The sequence below is a fragment of the Crocuta crocuta genome, unplaced genomic scaffold (assembly GCF_008692635.1).
Source record: "Crocuta crocuta isolate KB4526 unplaced genomic scaffold, BGI_CrCroc_1.0 scaffold128, whole genome shotgun sequence".
NCBI lineage: Eukaryota > Metazoa > Chordata > Mammalia > Carnivora > Hyaenidae > Crocuta > Crocuta crocuta.
The window spans coordinates 71,337-89,730 of NW_027532232.1; the positions used below are offsets into that span (position 1 = coordinate 71,337).

At 41.4% G+C, this 18,394-nt stretch overlaps 2 protein-coding genes across 2 annotated transcripts in view; one reads left to right on the forward strand and one right to left on the reverse strand.

Annotated features, from left to right (window-relative positions):
• LOC144242995 (olfactory receptor 6V1-like) overlaps positions 1 to 18,394 on the reverse strand; it is a 309,970-nt gene that overhangs the window by 43,275 nt on the left and 248,301 nt on the right. The gene's annotated exons all lie outside the window — the stretch shown is intronic.
• On the forward strand, positions 2,483 to 11,867 carry PIP (prolactin induced protein). The gene is made up of 4 exons (XM_077777982.1): positions 2,483 to 2,577; positions 6,487 to 6,592; positions 11,312 to 11,426; positions 11,743 to 11,867. The coding sequence occupies exons 1-4, from the start codon at positions 2,483 to 2,485 to the stop codon at positions 11,865 to 11,867; spliced, it is 441 nt and encodes a 146-aa protein (XP_077634108.1).

Below are 18,394 nucleotides of genomic sequence, written 5' to 3' on the forward strand. Positions count from 1 at the left end.
GTGATGTGAAGTCTTAGGGTCCCTTACTTACAACCCCTTCCAAAATCCTGTGTATGTATTTCATATTTGAGAATTTGCATTCTATTTCTGAAACAGGATCCCAATATTGTAAAACAAAACTTTCAGATTCCACAAAATGTGGATCCAGCGTTGGCTCCTCCACTCAATGGCTATGTGACTTGGGCTCAATGTATTTATTTGCTATGTGTCTCCACTTCTCCATTTGTAAATGGAATAAAGCTGGCATCTACTTCATAGCATTGTTTTGAAAACTGATACATGTAAAATGTTTAGCACAGTGTCAGGCACATAGTACGTGTTCACTGTGTATTGGCTTCTTTAACTCCCTTCTGTGGTTATTCCTTATCTTCCTCTTTTGTGAGCCCTGTCAGGCCTAGGATCACCTTTCTCTTCACAAATTTAGCCTGTAGCTTTAATCCTTAATCCCTTCCCCCATGCTCCTGTACATTCTGTTTTATGAGCCTCCTGAGTTGTTTACAATCTGATTTTATCAACCTCTATTTGTTTTCTGAAACCTACTGGACCTGTTCATTACTCAGAGGACATGACAATTTTGGTTTCATTTTTCTCCCCCTGAGAGCCATCTGCTAGATCAGTTTCCTGAACAACAGCATGGAGAAGAAGATGACATTATCCTCAACCTTTGGTCATAAATAACATTCTGACCACTTTCACACATACCATCTATAGATCTGCAACAGTTACTTACATTCTCTCCTCCCTCAGAAACTTTGGTCTTTCCAGATATATTCAACCCCATGAACACTGATGCCTCCGTGTCAACTGGGGAGACACGTTTTTGCTAGTGGACTTGCTTCATTCCTAAAACCAAGTTAAAAACAAGGTTTGCCTGATACTGTTCATCTCCAACCAGATCTTCGATGCAGTGCGGGTAGCCATTGAAGAAACTATGTTGCAGCAATTTATTAGCTTATTGGTCCCCAAATCATATCAGTTCCTAGAATAAATATCTATTGCTGATGTAGTCAAAATTACTTAACCAATATCTGAATACATTTACATCAAGCTAAAATACCCTGGAGTTCTATAATTGGACATACATGATGGAGTGAAAGATAAAAATATGGTCATTCCTACTAGCCTTTAAGGCATCTTCATCATGTTCCATTATTCTGTGGATATCATTTTACATGATATCCTTGACCAGTATGTGACTATCACTTTAAAAATAATGATTTCTAGGGGCACCTGAGTGGCTCAGTCGGTTGAGCATCCGACTTCGGCTCCGGTCATGATCTCATGGTTGGTGGGTTCGAGCCCCATGTTGGGCTCCGTGCTGACAGCTAGCTCAAAGCCTGGATCCTGTTTCGGTTTCTGTGTCTCCCTCTCTCTCTGACCCTCCCCTGCTCACACTGCCTCTCTCTCTCAGAAATAAATGAAACATTTAAAAAAATAATAATGATTTTTAAACTAAATATACTTAAATTTCACCATGCAGTGTCTCTCCAAATTATGTTCAATAGGCAATAATCTGTCTTATACCCTGGGACTTTACCACCTAATGAAAGACACCAAAACATGTTGAAGCCCCAGCAAAAATGACATTAAGAATTCAGTACGACTTGCCTAGATGCCATATTTTCTCTACTCCCCATCTGCCCTCCCATCTGAAATGCCTGCTATATTATGGATTTAGAACCCAATTTCACCCCAAAGTTTCAAATACACTTGCAACCAATATGGGTTCTATGCCTTTCAACATGTATCAAACACCAGCTGTATTAGCATTCTCAAATAGAACCAATAAAATGTGTGTGTGTGTGTGTGTGTGTGTGTGTGTGCGCGCGCGCGCATGTGTGCCTGTGTTACAGTTCCTGAAATTAAGGACTCAACAAACACACACATCTCCGTGTCACCCAGTTCTATAGCCTTAATTCCCCATCATCTCTAGTTTTCCCCTCTCTCATGATTGGTGGTGACCCCTAGGAGAATCTTGATCACCCTAGTAGCCCTACAAAATTTTTTGAAGAACATCTCTTGAAATTACCATAAGAAGATAGCAAAAGTTTCCTACAACTGTGATCTGAAATCTGCTACCACAGCTGGGTTCTCTGCCTCTAGAGACTAGGGGAGCAGACTGTAGCTAAGGTTACATACAGCAGGCATATGATTATGAGAGAAAAGAAAACATTTGCATAAGAGGGAAGAGCTTTTGAGGCCTTTTGCGGTCCTGGCCACTCTGTGAAATTCTGATATACTAAGTAAACGAGGAAGGATAATCTCTTTTCTCAGACACTAACACTGTAGATGAATGTTGACTTTTTCCATAGAAAAACAAACTTCAGCTCAACAAGGAAAGATCATGAGTGGGAAGGATAATTGGGTATTTGACCACATGGATCCGCTTGGCAGCAATCTCACTTGCTTGATCTGCATATAAGGAGTATACTGGGCACCTGGGACAGATTTCTCTAAGACGTCACATTCTGTCTCCTCCAACATGCACTTTCTCCAGTTCCTGTTCAGAGCCAACTTTGCCGCCCTGCTCCTGGTTTTCTGTCTGCAGCTGGGGATCAACAAAGCTCAGGAAGACACGTGAGCCAAGCCTTTCCCTTCCTCACAAAAATCCTTTCAGGGAGGGCTCCTATTCTAGCCTGGAAATCTCTATCTTCCTTCCCGAAAACTTCCAACTTTCCAGAACTCTAGTCCCAGAGGCTCTCCTAAACTCCATTTTAAGTTCCACTTCTCTCCTCTTAGGAAGTCCCATAATCTACCCTCATATTTCCACTAGGTGCTTCTAGGTTGTCCATGGAAATAAGGCTCCCAGTGTGCATATAGGCTATAAGTAACAATCAGTCATGCTCTATGGCGCTGATTCACATCCTGTCCATAGTCTACACCTTTATCAGATTTCTGCTCAGTAAACTTTACATTCTCACACCTTGCCTCCTAGAAGAGAAGGTTTAGCAAGTCTGTGCATTCCAGTGATAGCTTTGAGCCATGTTGGTAGGACTCACTAAAGGATCAGAAGCCCTGATCACTGATCCTTGACATTCATTCACCCACCGCCTACACTAGGACCTGGGAACACGGGTTCAGAAGCCAAATCATTGAGGGTACATATTTGAAATAAGCAGGAAAATTGGGCAAAATCAAGTAGGAAATGGAGCCAGGGTCTGGGAGAAGGGAGACACTCAGCAAATCCAGAGGGGTTTCTCAAAAGGAACAGAGTTTTAATGCGGTTTGGGGATTGTGATTCTGATGGTACCCTCTGTGGCACAGCTACATGTCCTGTCTTGGAGTAAACCATTCAGAGTTTTGACAAGTTGGTATGGAGGCCAATGTCCTAAGAAACTTTGAATACAGACAGGTTCAGACACAGATGTCATCCCATATAGCCCTTAGGGGACAGCAAGTTGGTGATATAAGCTGTACTAATTAGGGTGATGAGAATCCCCATTTGCCCAGAAATTACTCAGTGTTAGCACTAAAGGGCTGTCATCCCAGGGGCTCCTCATTCCTGGGCAAGCTGATCTAATCACTCACTCTGGCTAAGCTGGTCATCTTATCAATCCTAAATTGATTTACAAATGAGAGGAATTTTGGAGAAATTTTGGAATTCCTGTGCACTGAGCACTAGAGCAACTGGCACAAGAAATGGAATATCTCCAAAATCTGAGATGCTTTACCCTAGGAAAATGGGACTGTAAAGCATGTAGCCAAAACCCTAAATTCCCTCCTGTCCCACCAACACCAAGGAGTTCATGCAGAAGTTTCTGGGAAAAAGAAAGTAACTCTCCTGGTCTTAAACCCAGCTCTCCCTGATGAAAGAATCTTTGAATTCCCTCTGCCTCCAGTTCCTTTTCCCATCAGATTGTGATATGTGGCTTAAAAGTAGGGTGGCATCTTTTGGGTTCCATACAAATTTTAGGATAGTTTGTTCTAGTTTTGAGAAGAATGCTGGTGCAATTTTGATTGGGATTGCATTGAATGTGTAGACTGCTTTGGGTAGTAATGACATCTTAACTATATTTATTCTTCCCCATGAGCATGGAATGCTTTTCCAATTCTTTGTCTCTTCTTCAATTTCCTTCATAAGTTTTCTATAGTTTTCATTATACAGATCTCTTATATCTTTGGTTAGGTTTATTCCTAGGTATTTTATGGGGTTTTTTTGTGTGTGCAATTGAGAATGGGATCAGTTTCTTTTTTTTTTTTTTACAAATACTTTATTGTCAAATTAGTTTCCGCATAACACCCAGTGCTCATCCCCACAAGTGTCCTCCTCCATGCCCATCCCCCTTCCCCCCCACATCCAACAGTNATTTTTTGATGTTTAATTAAATTCCTTCTATCCTGACTTTCTGAGGGTCTTTATTAAGAAGGGATGCTGTATCTTGTCAAATGCTTTTTCTGCATCTATGGACAGGATCATACGGTTTTTATCTTTTCTTTTGTTGATGTCATGTATCACAACTGATTGATTTGTGAATATTGAACCAGTTCTGTAATCCAGGAATGAATCCCACTTGATCTCGGTGGATAATTCTTTTTATGTGCTGTTGGATTCGATTTCCAAGTATCTTGTTGAGGATTTTTGCATCTGCATTCATCAGGGATATTGGCCTGTAGTTCTCTTTTTTTGTGAGATCTCTGTCTGGCTTGAGAATCAAAGTGATGCTGGCTTCATAAAATATTGAAGAAGAAAACCAAAATGGGAGACATCACCATTGCAGAGGTTAGCTCTACTAGGAAGCTGTAATCATCAAGACAGTATGGTATGGCACAGCAAAGGAAACAACTCACAAAACTAATAAGCAACCAATGGAATGAGAAAAGGTAGTTGCAAATGACATATCAGATAAAGGGTTAATATCCAGAATCTGTAAGGNTCTGAACGTGAGACCGCAAACCACCAAAACGCTAGAGGAGAAAGCAGGAAACAACCTCCTTAATCTCAACCGCAGCAATTTCTTACTTGACACATCCCTGAAGGCAAGGGGATCAAGAGCAAAAATGAACTATTGGGACCTCATCAAGATTACAAGCTTCCTCACAGCAAAGGAAACAATCCATAAAACTAATAGGCAACCAACGGAATGGGAAAAGATAGTTGCAAAGGACATATCAGATAAAGGGCNATATATTTGCACATATAGGAGGATTAGGAGGAACTTAACGGAGGACCGTGAGGGAGAAGAAGGGGGGAAATAGTCGGGGAGAGGGAGAGAGGCAAACCATGAGAGACTCTTGAATGTTGAGAACAAACTGAGGACTGATGGGTATGGGGGGGAGGGAGAGGGGGGTGATGTACATGAAGGAGGGGACTTGTGGGGATGAGCCCTGGGTGTTATATGGAAACCAACTTGACAATAAACTATTAAAAAAAAAGTAGGGTGGCATCTAAAGCCCCCAAACATCGCCATGTGTCCAAATTTACAGCAGACCTAAAGAAATACAAATTCCTAGGCCCCACCAGGTAGCAAAGATGGATGATCTCAAGGATGACTCTAAAAATTCCTCCAGTGCATTGAGATGTTTATTATGATTTAACACAATTCTGTTGACATGGAATTTTCTAGTAATGATGACTTGACCCCCTCGCTTAGTGGACAATCAACAGAACCTGAAGGATTTTATTAAGAAATGACATGTGAGAGGTGCCTGGGTGGCTCAGTCAGTTAAACGTCCGACTTCAGCTCAGGTCATGATCTGGCGGTTCGTGGGTTCCAGCCCGGCATGGGGCTCTGTGCTGACAGCAATGGAGCCTGGAGCCTGCTTCAGATTCTGTGTCTCCCTCTCTGTTTACCCCTTCCTCACTCATGGTCTGTCTGTCTCTCTCTGTCTCTCAAAAATAAATAAACATTAAAAAACTTTTAAAAAAAGAAATGACATGTGATATTATACTTTTATTCTTTTTAATTTATTTTTTGTCAGTGAAAAGACAATGCTCCATTTTAAATAAAGCATTAAAGCTGCTATGTTAAAGAAAACAAAGTCTTGTAGAAAACAACCAAAGAAAACAAGGATCAAAAATTTCCAGGGAGGGGCGCCTGGGTGGCTTAGTCGGTTAAGCATCCGACTTTCACTTAGGTCATGATCTCGCGGTTCGTGGGTTTGAGCCCCGCGTCGGGCTCTGTGCTGACTGCCAGCTCAGAGCCTGGAGCCTGTTTCAGAGTCTGTCACTCCCTCTCTCTCTGACCCTCCCCTGCTCACGCTGTCTCTTTGTCTCTCCTAGAAATAAAAAAAAAAAAAACATTAAAAAAATTTTAAAAAATTTCCAGGGATTCTTCATTATTGCACTATATGGTAACTAACTTGGATGTAAATTAAAAAGTAAAAATTTAAAAAAATGTCCAAGGGTTCTGATGCTCAGTGATTGATTCAGCTCTCATTATCTTCTTTGCCTTACACCTTCCCTGTTCCTTATGCTCTGCTCATTGTGCACCTCTCTCTCATGGATAGATCCTGATCTCTCCCCTCCTTCCCTCTTCCCCAAACCAGCCAAAAAGCGATAACAATGCACATGAAGATGCCCCAAGAAGCACGCCAAGGTGACGAAGTCTCTGTGAATTTGACTGTTCAAACAGAATTGAAAGAATGTTTGGTGGTAAGTAGAGGCCTAGGGAGGGGGGAGAGGCGGTGAACTCAAGACAAATCTGACTCCTTAGTTATGAATACAATTAGATTAATCTCTCACTTTAATATTGTACATTATACTTAATATGATGAATTGCAACCCTCATGCTCCCAATTCTCATATATACTTGAGCCTTAGAACAATCATCAGACCTTGGAGCAGATTACTATTCTCATTTTACAGATAAAGGAACCTGATCCTGAGGTGTAGGAAGGACGAGAAGGGAAGAAGGAATGGGTAGTGAAGAAAAACACAGCTAGAAGGGAGAAGAGAGGAAAAGCTTACAAGCTGGGAGAAAAGTGGTAAGAGTTCCTCCAAGGTCCAGGGCAGGATTGTTTGAGGAGGGGTGGGGATGGGGGGGTCTCACAACCCCATCCAGTGCCCTGAGGCAGGTGGGCAGAAGAGATATGTTGCACAGAACACAAGGGATAGGATTCCCTCCTCTGCAGTTAGCTCTGAGCAGAGGTTGTGTTGACCCCTCGCCCTCTGCCCTTTGCTCTATCGTCAGAACTTCACTCTTGTCCCAGCCTCCTCTCCCCAACAAGGAGCCCATGCTGTCCTCTCTGCTTTCTCCAATTCGCAGTTATGGGAGGGAGGTCCAATCCCTTTAGTAGATCAGAGGTTTTCAAATGGAAATGCACCTAAGTCTCACCTGTGCATTATCGTTGGCTGCTCTGGGCCACGAGGAGAAGGGACCTGTGCAGGTTTACCCACAGAGGCTTTTTCCCAGGGGGAAGAATGTCGTCTTCCCTGCCAGCAGTCTCCTCTCGTGTTGTCCACCCCCCTCCCCCACGCAATCTGCCCCTTGTTAGCTATCGCTGTTCTATGGCCAAGACCCAGGCGTTTCTCCCCTGCCTCCTTCTAGAAGTACACTCTCTCAGGCAGCACATGCATGAGTTTCCTAACTCAAATTAGATTTAAGTACAATGATTAAATAGAAAACAGATTGGGAGCATGAGAATTGTTATTCCTTAAAATATATTCTAGAAATGGCCCCAGACCTGCAAGAGGAAGATTTCTGATCACTGAGCAAAGAACAACATGGCTGCTTTGTCAAATTTGTCTGTTCATAGTCCAAGAATGTGAATACTGCATGTTAGTTGGGGGTGGGAGGGAGGCCACATCATAATTCCTCAGTTTTGTGTTTTGTTTGTCATAACCACAGATGACAAAAGGAATGAGAATGTGTGCATAAAGGTCTTGTGATAATGGTAGTTTCTGGTAATGATAGATAATGAAAGTCTGCTTCGACCCCTGAGAAAGTGATAGGTGCTAAAAAATGTGTTTAATTAACAAAATCACATGTGAAATAATTTTGTGTTTTACTGTGATTCATAGGACAATGCTTTAAAAACAATGCTAATACAATCAAATAAGGCAATCTTTTTAAAATAATTTTTTAATGTTTATTCATTTTTCAGGGAGAGAGAGAGAGAATGCACGTGGGGGAGGAGCAGAGAGAGAGGGAGACCCAGAATCTGAAGCAGGCTCCAGGCTCTGAGTTGTCAGCACAGAGTCTGACACAGGGATGCAATTCAGAAACCCTGAGATCATTACCTGAACCGAAGTCAGATGCTCAACCGACTGAGCCGCCTAGACGCCCCAGGCAATCTTTTTTTTTTAATGTTTTATTTATTTCTGAGAGAGAGAGAGAGATGCAGTATGAGCAGGGGAGGGTCAGAGAGAGAGGGAGACCCAGAATCTGAAGCAGGCTCCAGGCTCTGAGTTGTCAGCACAGAGTCCGACGCGGGGCTCGAACCCACCAACCATGAGATCATGACCTGAGCCGAAGTTGGACGCTTAACCGACTGACCCATCCAGGCGCCCCGGTAATCTTTTTAAAAACCTACCCAAGTACAAGGAATCTCATAGAATAAAAGAATTTCTGGGAAATTTTGTTGGTTCTGGTCAACCATTTTTTATTTGTAGTTTCCAATATAAAAAAAATGTCTAGCTATAAAAACATCTTCAGATTTTAATTTAGGAAAATGTAATTTTTTATACGTGTGAAGATTCTAGTACCTAATCTTCATTTTCTAACAATTATAACGTTTTGCAAATAAATTTTTGATCAAGTGAGGTATTAGGATCACAAATGTAAAATTTAAGTAGATTATACCCTCAATCATGAATATAAAGATTGTATAATCTTTTAAGGTTGAAGAGAATTTGCAGCAAACCACAGTGCTTTGCTTAAACATTTGTGGTATGAGGGTGCCTGTGTGGCTCAGCTGGCTAAGTGTCCAACTTCAGCTCAAGTCATGATCTCACGGTTTGTGGGTTCGAGCCTAGCGCGGTGCTCTGTGCTGACAGCTCAAAGCCTGGAGCCTGCTTCGGATTCTGGATCTTCCTCTCTGCCCCTCCCCCACTCACTCTCTCTCAAAAAATGAATAAAACATTTTTTAAAAAATGAAAAATTTGTCCTATGGACCATTTTGCTGGTCTCTTGAAGTCTAGAGAATACTTATGAGAAAATTACTTTTAAATGTGTGAACAGGGGCACTTGGTTTGGCTCAGTCAGTTGAGCATCTGACTCTAGATATGAGCTCAGGTTGCCACCTGGGGTCATGGAATTGAGCCCTGTATGGGGCTTCAAGCTGAGTGTGGAGCCTGCTTGGGATTATTTCTCTCTCTCTCCCTTTGCCCTTTTCCCCCGCTTGTGCTCTCTCTCTCTCTTTCTCAACAACAAAAAAAATAATAATAAAATAAGTAAATGTGTGAATAAAATGCATGGGATTACACAGGAAAACTATCATATTGAAAAACAGTGATAATGATTATTTTTATCATTATCAAATGAGTACTTTTGACACAGTACTCTTTACATTACTTTATCGACATATTAGCTAAAAAGGCAATACATTTAAAATATAGACAAGTTGGGGCGCCTGGGTGGCTTAGTCGGTTAAGCGTCCGACTTTCGCTTAGGTCATGATCTCCCGGTTCGTGGGTTCGGGCCCCGCGTTGGGCTCTGTGCTGACTGCCAGCTCAGAGCCTGGAGCCTGTTTTGGTCTGTGACTCCCTCTCTCTCTGACCCTCCCCTGCTCACGCTGTCTCTCTCTCTCTCCTAGAAATAAATAAAACATTAAAAAAATACATAAACAGTAACAAAAATATTTAAAAAAAATAAAATAAAATATAGATAAGTTAACATTTATCTTATAAAGATAATGTATGTAACGGCCCCTGTTGCTCAGCCTGAGTAAGTAGCTCCAACTGTACATTGGTTTTTGACAAGTGAATCCCAGTGGCCTCTGTTTTTCAAGTGTTGAAAATTCTGACTCAGGAGCGCTTGGGTGGCTCAGTCAGTTAAGCGTCCAACTTTGGCTCAGGTCATGATCTCACAGTTTGTGGGTTCGAGCCCTGCATCAGGCTCTGTGCTGACAGCCAGCTCAGAGCCTGGAGCCTGTTTCAGATTCTGTGTCTCCCTCTCTCTCTCTGACCCTCCCCTGCTCACACTGTCTGTCTGTCTGTCTGTCTCTCTCTCAGAAATAAATAAAACATTTTTTAAAAAGGGAAAAAAAAGAAACTTCTGATTCATTAGGATAAACTGCTGTGAATGTCACAAGAAGACATAAACCCCTGGCAAGGGTAGGTTTCTTGAAAGAAATGCCAGGATCTCCAAAATATTTGGAGTAAAATTCCAATGTTGAGAAAGCTTGAGAAAGCTTGAATTCACCTGTTAGAGCTGACAAGCTATTCAGTGCAGCTTCCAGTTACCTGGGCAAGCTTTAGGAGAGGGGCAGAGGGCCCCAGCCATGACCACGCAACCCAATGATATAATGTCCCTGTGTTCAAGGTAGTGATGAGTGCAGACAATAGTATGAGATACATAACCCTGTAAAGCAGTATAAACATGTCTATGTTTTCCTTCATGATAAAATCACACACACTGCAAATGCCACTGAGGGCCACTGATGACATAGCGTGAGGAATGCTCAATTTCAGTGAAAGGTTAATAAAATAAAGATACAGTTTCTTTTCATCCGAGTTCACAGACTCAGTGAATTCTATCCACAGACCCCTCTGGGTCTGTCGACACCAGGATAACACCCCCGTGCTGAACACTAACCAGACAAAAGCTTCCTGATGCTGCTGAAACTTATGCATGTCAAGTTCAAGGAAAGGAAAAGGAAATTTACCCTCAAGATTTCATCCATTTATCTAACAGCCAAGTCTAGTAGGTGACTGTCTTCCTCTCACAACTGAGGAAAGAGAGTCTGAGAGACGACACTTCAATCATCCAAATTCACAGAGTTGGGAAGAGCACAGGTCCAGGAGCAAGGTCTGGTTTTGGCCTCTACTCCCAAGGGCCAAGCTGTGGCAGCAGGCCAGTTCCTGGGAACAACAGCAAGCATGCTCCTCAGATGAAGGCTGCCTCAGAATGTGTTCTCCTTGCCCTGTCAATTCACTTACCTCTTCCCTTCGGAGCCCAGACCCACAGCACTAAAGCAGGATATGTTGCTGGAAAACCTTCTGACATAGACTTTAGCTCCTGAAAATGACAGACACAAGTGGACTCCCCAGTACCTCTGGTCTACATCCATCCCTGCTCTTTGTGCATGAAAAGTGTTCTCCTCCTCCTCCTCCTCTTCTTCCTCCTCCTCTTCCTCACACTCTCTTGTCTTTCTCTCCCTTTCCCATTCACCAGACTAACACGGTCATCTCTGCCCACTTCTTCCTCCCCAGATTCAATCTTACCTTGTAAGCCAGTATCCAATTGAAGGTCCTTTTACCTATAAAAACACGGCCTGCCTCTGTAAAGATAATCCAAAAACTTTCTACTGGGACTTTCAAGTCAGTGGTAAGTATAGGGGTCATCCAAGTGAAGAGCTATCTGCTAGGGTGGGGAAACAATGAAGAGAAATGTTACTCCAGATATGAAACAGAAGGTCAGTGCAGAAGGGCAGAGGGAAAGGAGGGAAGGAGAAAGGAGAGTGGATGGGGACTATGCCCAGGTCTGGAAGGTGTGGGGTTGTGTGAGAAAAGCTAACAAGGGAAATATAATTGCAAATGATTGGGGGGAAACTGGGTCCCAGTGAGAGGTTCCTGAAACCAGTAAGAAAAAAGCCAGAAAACTGAGGGTTATCAAAGAAGATCTTTGTCCTTGTCTCTTTCAGAAACTGTAGCAATAGCAGCAGTGACCCACGTTATTGAAGAAGAAGGTATCTGCCCCAATAATAAGGCAGTGGTGCCCTTCGGACCGAAATATTTTTATACCACTGGGAGGATACTCGTATACTGATCTTGGTGGAAGCCCTTGTCTGTCCTAAAGGATGGTTCCTCTATAGAAATTTGGAGGAGTATCTGTTGTGGTCTACAAAATAAACTTCTCATAAACTACTCTGTGTTCTGTGTCTTCCCTTCCAAATCTGTTCCAGAGGAGCCTCAGAGCACCCAGAATACCTAGAACTTTGTTCTTTCAAAGAACTGTTACTGAAGAGAGTTTATGGATTCTCATTGCCCACTGGTATGAAGAGTGAGAGACAAAGAAACAGAGAAGAGTCACAGAATCTGAGATTCCCTGGGCTCCTAAATATGATGCCCCTTCCCTGTACACATGCCCTGTGCCTCCTTACTAGAGGGGAAAACTCAGAAAGCTAGGGAATGCCAAATATTAGTGGAAAATGAGGGGCAATGGGACCATCATGCACAGCTGGTTAATATGGTACCAGGGTAAAAATGTGAATGTGTATGAATGGCTGCCCATCCAGACAAACATAAACTGCTCTTGATCTTTTCTTTCTCATTTATTTTTTCTTTAAAAAAATTTTTTTAATGTTTTATTTATTTCTAGGAGAGAGAGAGAGAGACAGCGTGAGCAGGGGAGGGTCAGAGAGAGAGGGAGTCACAGACTCCAAAACAGGTTCCAGGCTCTGAGCTGGCAGTCAGCACAGAGCCCGACGTGGGGCTCGAACCCACGAACCCCAAGATCATGACCTAAGTGAAAGTCGGACACTTAACTGACTAAGCCACCCAGGCGCCCCTAAAAATATTTTTTTAATGTTTTATTTATTTCTGAGAAAGAGAGACAGAGACAGTGTGAGCAGCAGAGGGTCAGAGAGAGAGAGAGAGATACAGAATCTGAAACAGGCTCCAGGCTCTGAGTTAGCTGTCAGCACAAAGCCCAATGCAGGGCTCGAACCCACAAACCGTGAGATCATGACCTGAGCCGAAGTCGGACGCTTAACTGACTGAGCCACCCAGGTGCCTCTCTCATTGATTTTTTCTGATGAAAACGAAAAGGAGCACTAATCATATCAATAGCCACAGACCAAGTGCCAGAGACTATGCTTATCTATTCTTGTAAAGACATCACACCTGACAAAGCAGCTGTCAAGGGATTTTTTTGTTTGTTTGCTGGACATTCTAGAGTCCCAGTTTCCCAAGAGCACATTTCTTACTGTTTTACCAAAGGATATGTCTTCAGATCCAGGAAGCATGAAAGGCCCCCAACAAAATCAACCCAATGAGGTCCACACCAAAGACACAGGGTAACTAAAATGACCCAAAGTAGGGGAGCGTGGGTGGCTCATCCATTAGATGCTTTACAAAAAATCACCTCATTAACCTAATAAAAAACCTTTATCACTCTCATCACAGGAAATTTTAAAGGTTTGAGGATCTGTGAGCCACAAATGGTGGATGGACAAAGACCAAATATATATTAGAAATACATTTTGGTCATCCGAATGACCAAATATATGTCATAAATCATAATATCATAGTCTGTATCTTTTTGCTGGTGAGATTCTTTCAGAAATATGGAAGACAACTCAGTCCACGCACATGGCAGGTTGGAAAGGTGGAGATGGGAACACCAAAACCTTGAGGAGCAACCCTCAGCCAGTGACGTGGACACTGGCATGGATATACCCAAGTTCTTATGTCTTTGGGTTGTAGTACTTACGAATCGTGTGTTTTAACCATCTGCCAGAGATTTCCCTCAGGATTAGGCTTGTCTTCCACTCTGACAACTGGCTTAATAATGTACCTTTTATTATGCTCCCCTGAGCATATCGATACACACATTCCCCTGCGTATGTTTCCTAAATTTTCCAAAAAACTAAAAAACACTTCCAATAAAATCTTTGTCTCAAAGTCTGCCCCAGAGGGAACACAAACTAAGATAAGATAAAATTTTCAGGGTGTTTAAGAATAGTGATTGCTGGGGCACCTGGGTGGCTCCGTCGGTTAAGCGTCCGTCTTTAGCTCAGGTCATGATTTCACGGTTCACTGGTTCGAGCCCCGCATCGGGCTCTGGGCTGACAGCTAGCTCAGAGCCTGGAGTCTGCTTCAGATTCTGTATCTCCCTCTCTGTTTCTCTGACCCTCCCTGCTCACACTGTCTCTCTCTCAGAAATAAATAAAACACGTTAAAAAATTAAAAAAAAAAGAATAGTGATTGCTGCGGCACTTGGGTAGCTCAGTCAGTTGAGTGTCTAACTATTGATTTCAGCTCAGGTCATGTTCCCAAGGTGGTGGGATCAAGGAGAAGTAACCAATTAGAAACCTTGCAAAGGAAAAATATACTCACTGAAGCTTTTTAAGATGCAAAGAAAAACTAATAAACTGAAATGGAACCAATAAGTAAAATATTTGTAAATTGGAAGATAGTGTTGAAGAATTCATCTAGAGCTAGAGAAGAGCTCTAAGAACATACTAGTTTGTGCCTTTTGCTCTAGCACACTGTGCAATTGATCATTTGTTCCATATTTAAATTTTTTACTTAATTGCATTAAAACATGCAGGATGGGTTTGGTACTTCCACTTAGTACTCCCACTTCTGCCCAGGTCTTCTCTAATAGTATGTGAGATGCTCCACTAAAAACGCAGCTGGCTTTTCCCTACACATTCCAGAAACAGTGAGTCTAATACCTCTTTTGAAAGACAATGTCCAGGGAACTTACTGCAAAAACANAAGATAAAATTTTCAGGGTGTTTAAGAATAGTGATTGCTGGGGCACCTGGGTGGCTCCGTCGGTTAAGCGTCCGTCTTTAGCTCAGGTCATGATTTCACGGTTCACTGGTTCGAGCCCCGCATCGGGCTCTGGGCTGACAGCTAGCTCAGAGCCTGGAGTCTGCTTCAGATTCTGTATCTCCCTCTCTGTTTCTCTGACCCTCCCTGCTCACACTGTCTCTCTCTCAGAAATAAATAAAACACGTTAAAAAATTAAAAAAAAAAGAATAGTGATTGCTGCGGCACTTGGGTAGCTCAGTCAGTTGAGTGTCTAACTATTGATTTCAGCTCAGGTCATGTTCCCAAGGTGGTGGGATCAAGGAGAAGTAACCAATTAGAAACCTTGCAAAGGAAAAATATACTCACTGAAGCTTTTTAAGATGCAAAGAAAAACTAATAAACTGAAATGGAACCAATAAGTAAAATATTTGTAAATTGGAAGATAGTGTTGAAGAATTCATCTAGAGCTAGAGAAGAGCTCTAAGAACATACTAGTTTGTGCCTTTTGCTCTAGCACACTGTGCAATTGATCATTTGTTCCATATTTAAATTTTTTACTTAATTGCATTAAAACATGCAGGATGGGTTTGGTACTTCCACTTAGTACTCCCACTTCTGCCCAGGTCTTCTCTAATAGTATGTGAGATGCTCCACTAAAAACGCAGCTGGCTTTTCCCTACACATTCCAGAAACAGTGAGTCTAATACCTCTTTTGAAAGACAATGTCCAGGGAACTTACTGCAAAAACAAAGTGCCCTCATTAGTGAGTGGCTTGGTACCCTTGTCTGCTTCCAGCCTCAGAAGGTACTAAAAAGGCAAACAAGGTGGTGCTAATGCCAGCTCCACCCACAAGTAGTGCAAAGCTTGAGATCCGCATAAAGCCTGCGGGCCACCAGTTGGTGAGAACAATGAAGAAAGTGAGAGGTCATAGCTTAGACGAAAAGAATTTCAGAAATAGAGACTGAGCAGTCCTACCATAGAGCATGGAGAGAGTGGTCTGAATGAATGTTCCTGATATGGTACTTTGCATTTGTGTGTGTGTGTGTGTGTTTAAATCTACAACTACTTATTTCCTTTATAATTTGACTTTTGAGTGATAAATCTGTTGGCATAAGTAGGTTTGAAAAATAAAAACTGTATGATAATAAAAAATTAAGAACTCAATTTTTATTTCTCAAGAAAGTTGATGATAAATATGCTTGTCATTTACCAGACTATAATATAATATCGCTGACTACATGAAAACCCTAGACCTAAATCTACTTCAGAAGTTAGTTGTTACTTTTCAAAGGCTAGACCTAAAGATGACATTAATGTACATCTGTAGAAGGTACATTTCTTTCATATCTCTCAGCAGAGAATGACCTTTCATTTTGGTCAAATACCTTTAGCTAGATTAAGAAAGAGAGAAGACCAAATAAAATCAGAAATTAATTAGGAGACATTACAAATATTACCACAGAAATATAAAGAATCATAAGAGACTGTCATGAACAAGTATATACCAACAAACTGAATAAACTAGAAGAAAATGGATAAATTCCCAGAACCATAAAATCTATCAAGGCTGAATAATAGAAAATCTGGGGGCACCTGGGTGGCTCAGCCGGTAAAGCATCCGACTTTGGCTCAGGTCATGATCTCACAGTTTGTGAGTTTAAGCCCCGCGTTGGGCTCTGTGCTGACAGCTCAGAGCCTGAAGCCTACTTCGGATTCTGTGTCTACCTCTCTCTCTGCCCCTCCCTCACTCATGTTCTGTGTCTCTCTGTCTCTCAAAAATAAACAAAAACATTAAAAATAAACAAATAAATAGAAAATCTGAATGGGATCAATATCAAGTAAGGAGACTAAATAAGTAATCAAAACAAAGAAAAGTCCAGGACTACATGACTTCACTGATAACTTGTACCATATAAAGAAGAATTAATGCCAATCCTTCTCAAACTCTTAAAAAATTTGAAGACAAGGGAACACTTTCAAACTCATTTTGTGAGGCTAGCATTAGTCTAATAAAGCCAGACAAAGACACTGTAAGAAAACTATAAGCCAATATCACTGATGAACATAGATACAAAAATCCTCAACAGAATACTAGCAAACCAAATTCAATAGGGTATCAAAAGAATCATACACTATAAGCAAATGGACTTATCCCTGGGATGCAAAGATAATTCAACATAGACAAATCAATAACTGTTGTACACCACATCAACAGAATGAAGGATAAAAATTATATGATCATCTCAATAGATGCAGAAAGAGCATTTGACCAACCTCAACAATTTTTCATCATAAAAACACTCACAAATTGGGTATAGAAGGAATATATCTCAACATAACAAAGGCCATACATGACAAGCCCATAGCTTACATCATACTCAACAGTAAAAATCAAAGTTTTTCCTCTAAGATCAGGAACAATACAAAGATTTTCAACTCTCATGACTTCTATTCAGCATAGCACTGGAATCCACAGCCACAGCAATCAGGCAAGAAATAAAAGGTATCCAAACGAAAAAGGAATAAGTAAAATGCCAACATTTACATTTTCATGTTTTTTGTGCATATACCAAAAAGGAATTGAAAGCCATTCACGCCAGGTCCATTAGAAGAAAATTCCCAGTAATATGACCTTAGTTTTATTAGTCTTTCAAATAGAAATATCAGTTAATTCAAATAATAGATTGTGTTCGCCCAATTAATAAATTAAAAAAGTAAAGATTTTGGAAGTCCTTTCTGTTTGAAGATGAAATAGCTCACATGTTGGTGTGTGCTACAAACCCATTTAAAAAGGTAAAGATTGAAAATAAAAATTGTTTGGTAGTTCATAATATGAGTACAAATTTTAGTAGAGCACAATGTCTTGTGGAAGACATGGTCATGATCTCACAGTTGAGTCGTGAATTCGAGCCCCACACCAGGCTGTCAGTGCCCACTTCAGATCCTCTGTTCCCCTCTCTCTCTGCCCCTCCCCAACTCATGCCCCCCTCTCAAAAATAAATAAACATTAAAAAATTTTTAAGTAAAAAAAAGAAATCTGTGAAACAAAAAGAAAATCGGAATTGTTTGTGGTACAAGCATAATTCAAATAGCATTCAGCATAGGGGCACATGTACCCCAACGTTCATAGCAGCACTCTCAACAATGGCCAAAATATGGAAAGAAGCTAAGTGTCCATCAACTGATGACTGGATCAAGAAGATGTGGTTTATCTATACAATGGAATACTACACGGCAATGTGAAAGGATGAAATCTGGCCATGTGTAGCAACATGGATGGAACTTGAGGATGTTATGCTGAGCAAAATAAGTCAGGCAGAGAAGGACAGGTATCATATGTTTGCACGTATAGCTGGATTATACGTCCCTCTGTTAAGAGGAACTTAACAGAGAACGAGGGGAGAAGAAGGGGAAAAATAGTTGGGGAGAGGGAGGGAGGCAAACCATGAGAGACATTTGAATGCTGAGAACAAACTGAGGGCTGATGAGAGTGGGGGAGAGGGGAAGGGGGGAGATGGACATGGAGGAGGGCACTTGTGGGGATGAGCACTGGGTGTTACATGGAAAGCAACTTGACAATAAACTATTTAAGAAAAAAAAACAACAAATAGCGTTCAAACAAGTGAACCTATTTTACCAATCAAAATAGAAGCTGTAGTTGACAAGCTTTACAAATTTTTTTAATATAAGCAGAATAGCTGCCTACAACATTTGTATGATGAGTCTTCTACTGGATACCAAAAAATACTTCAGCATGGCACTACACACTTTCTCCCACTGCTTCCTCTCATTAGTCATACTTTAGGTATGTTT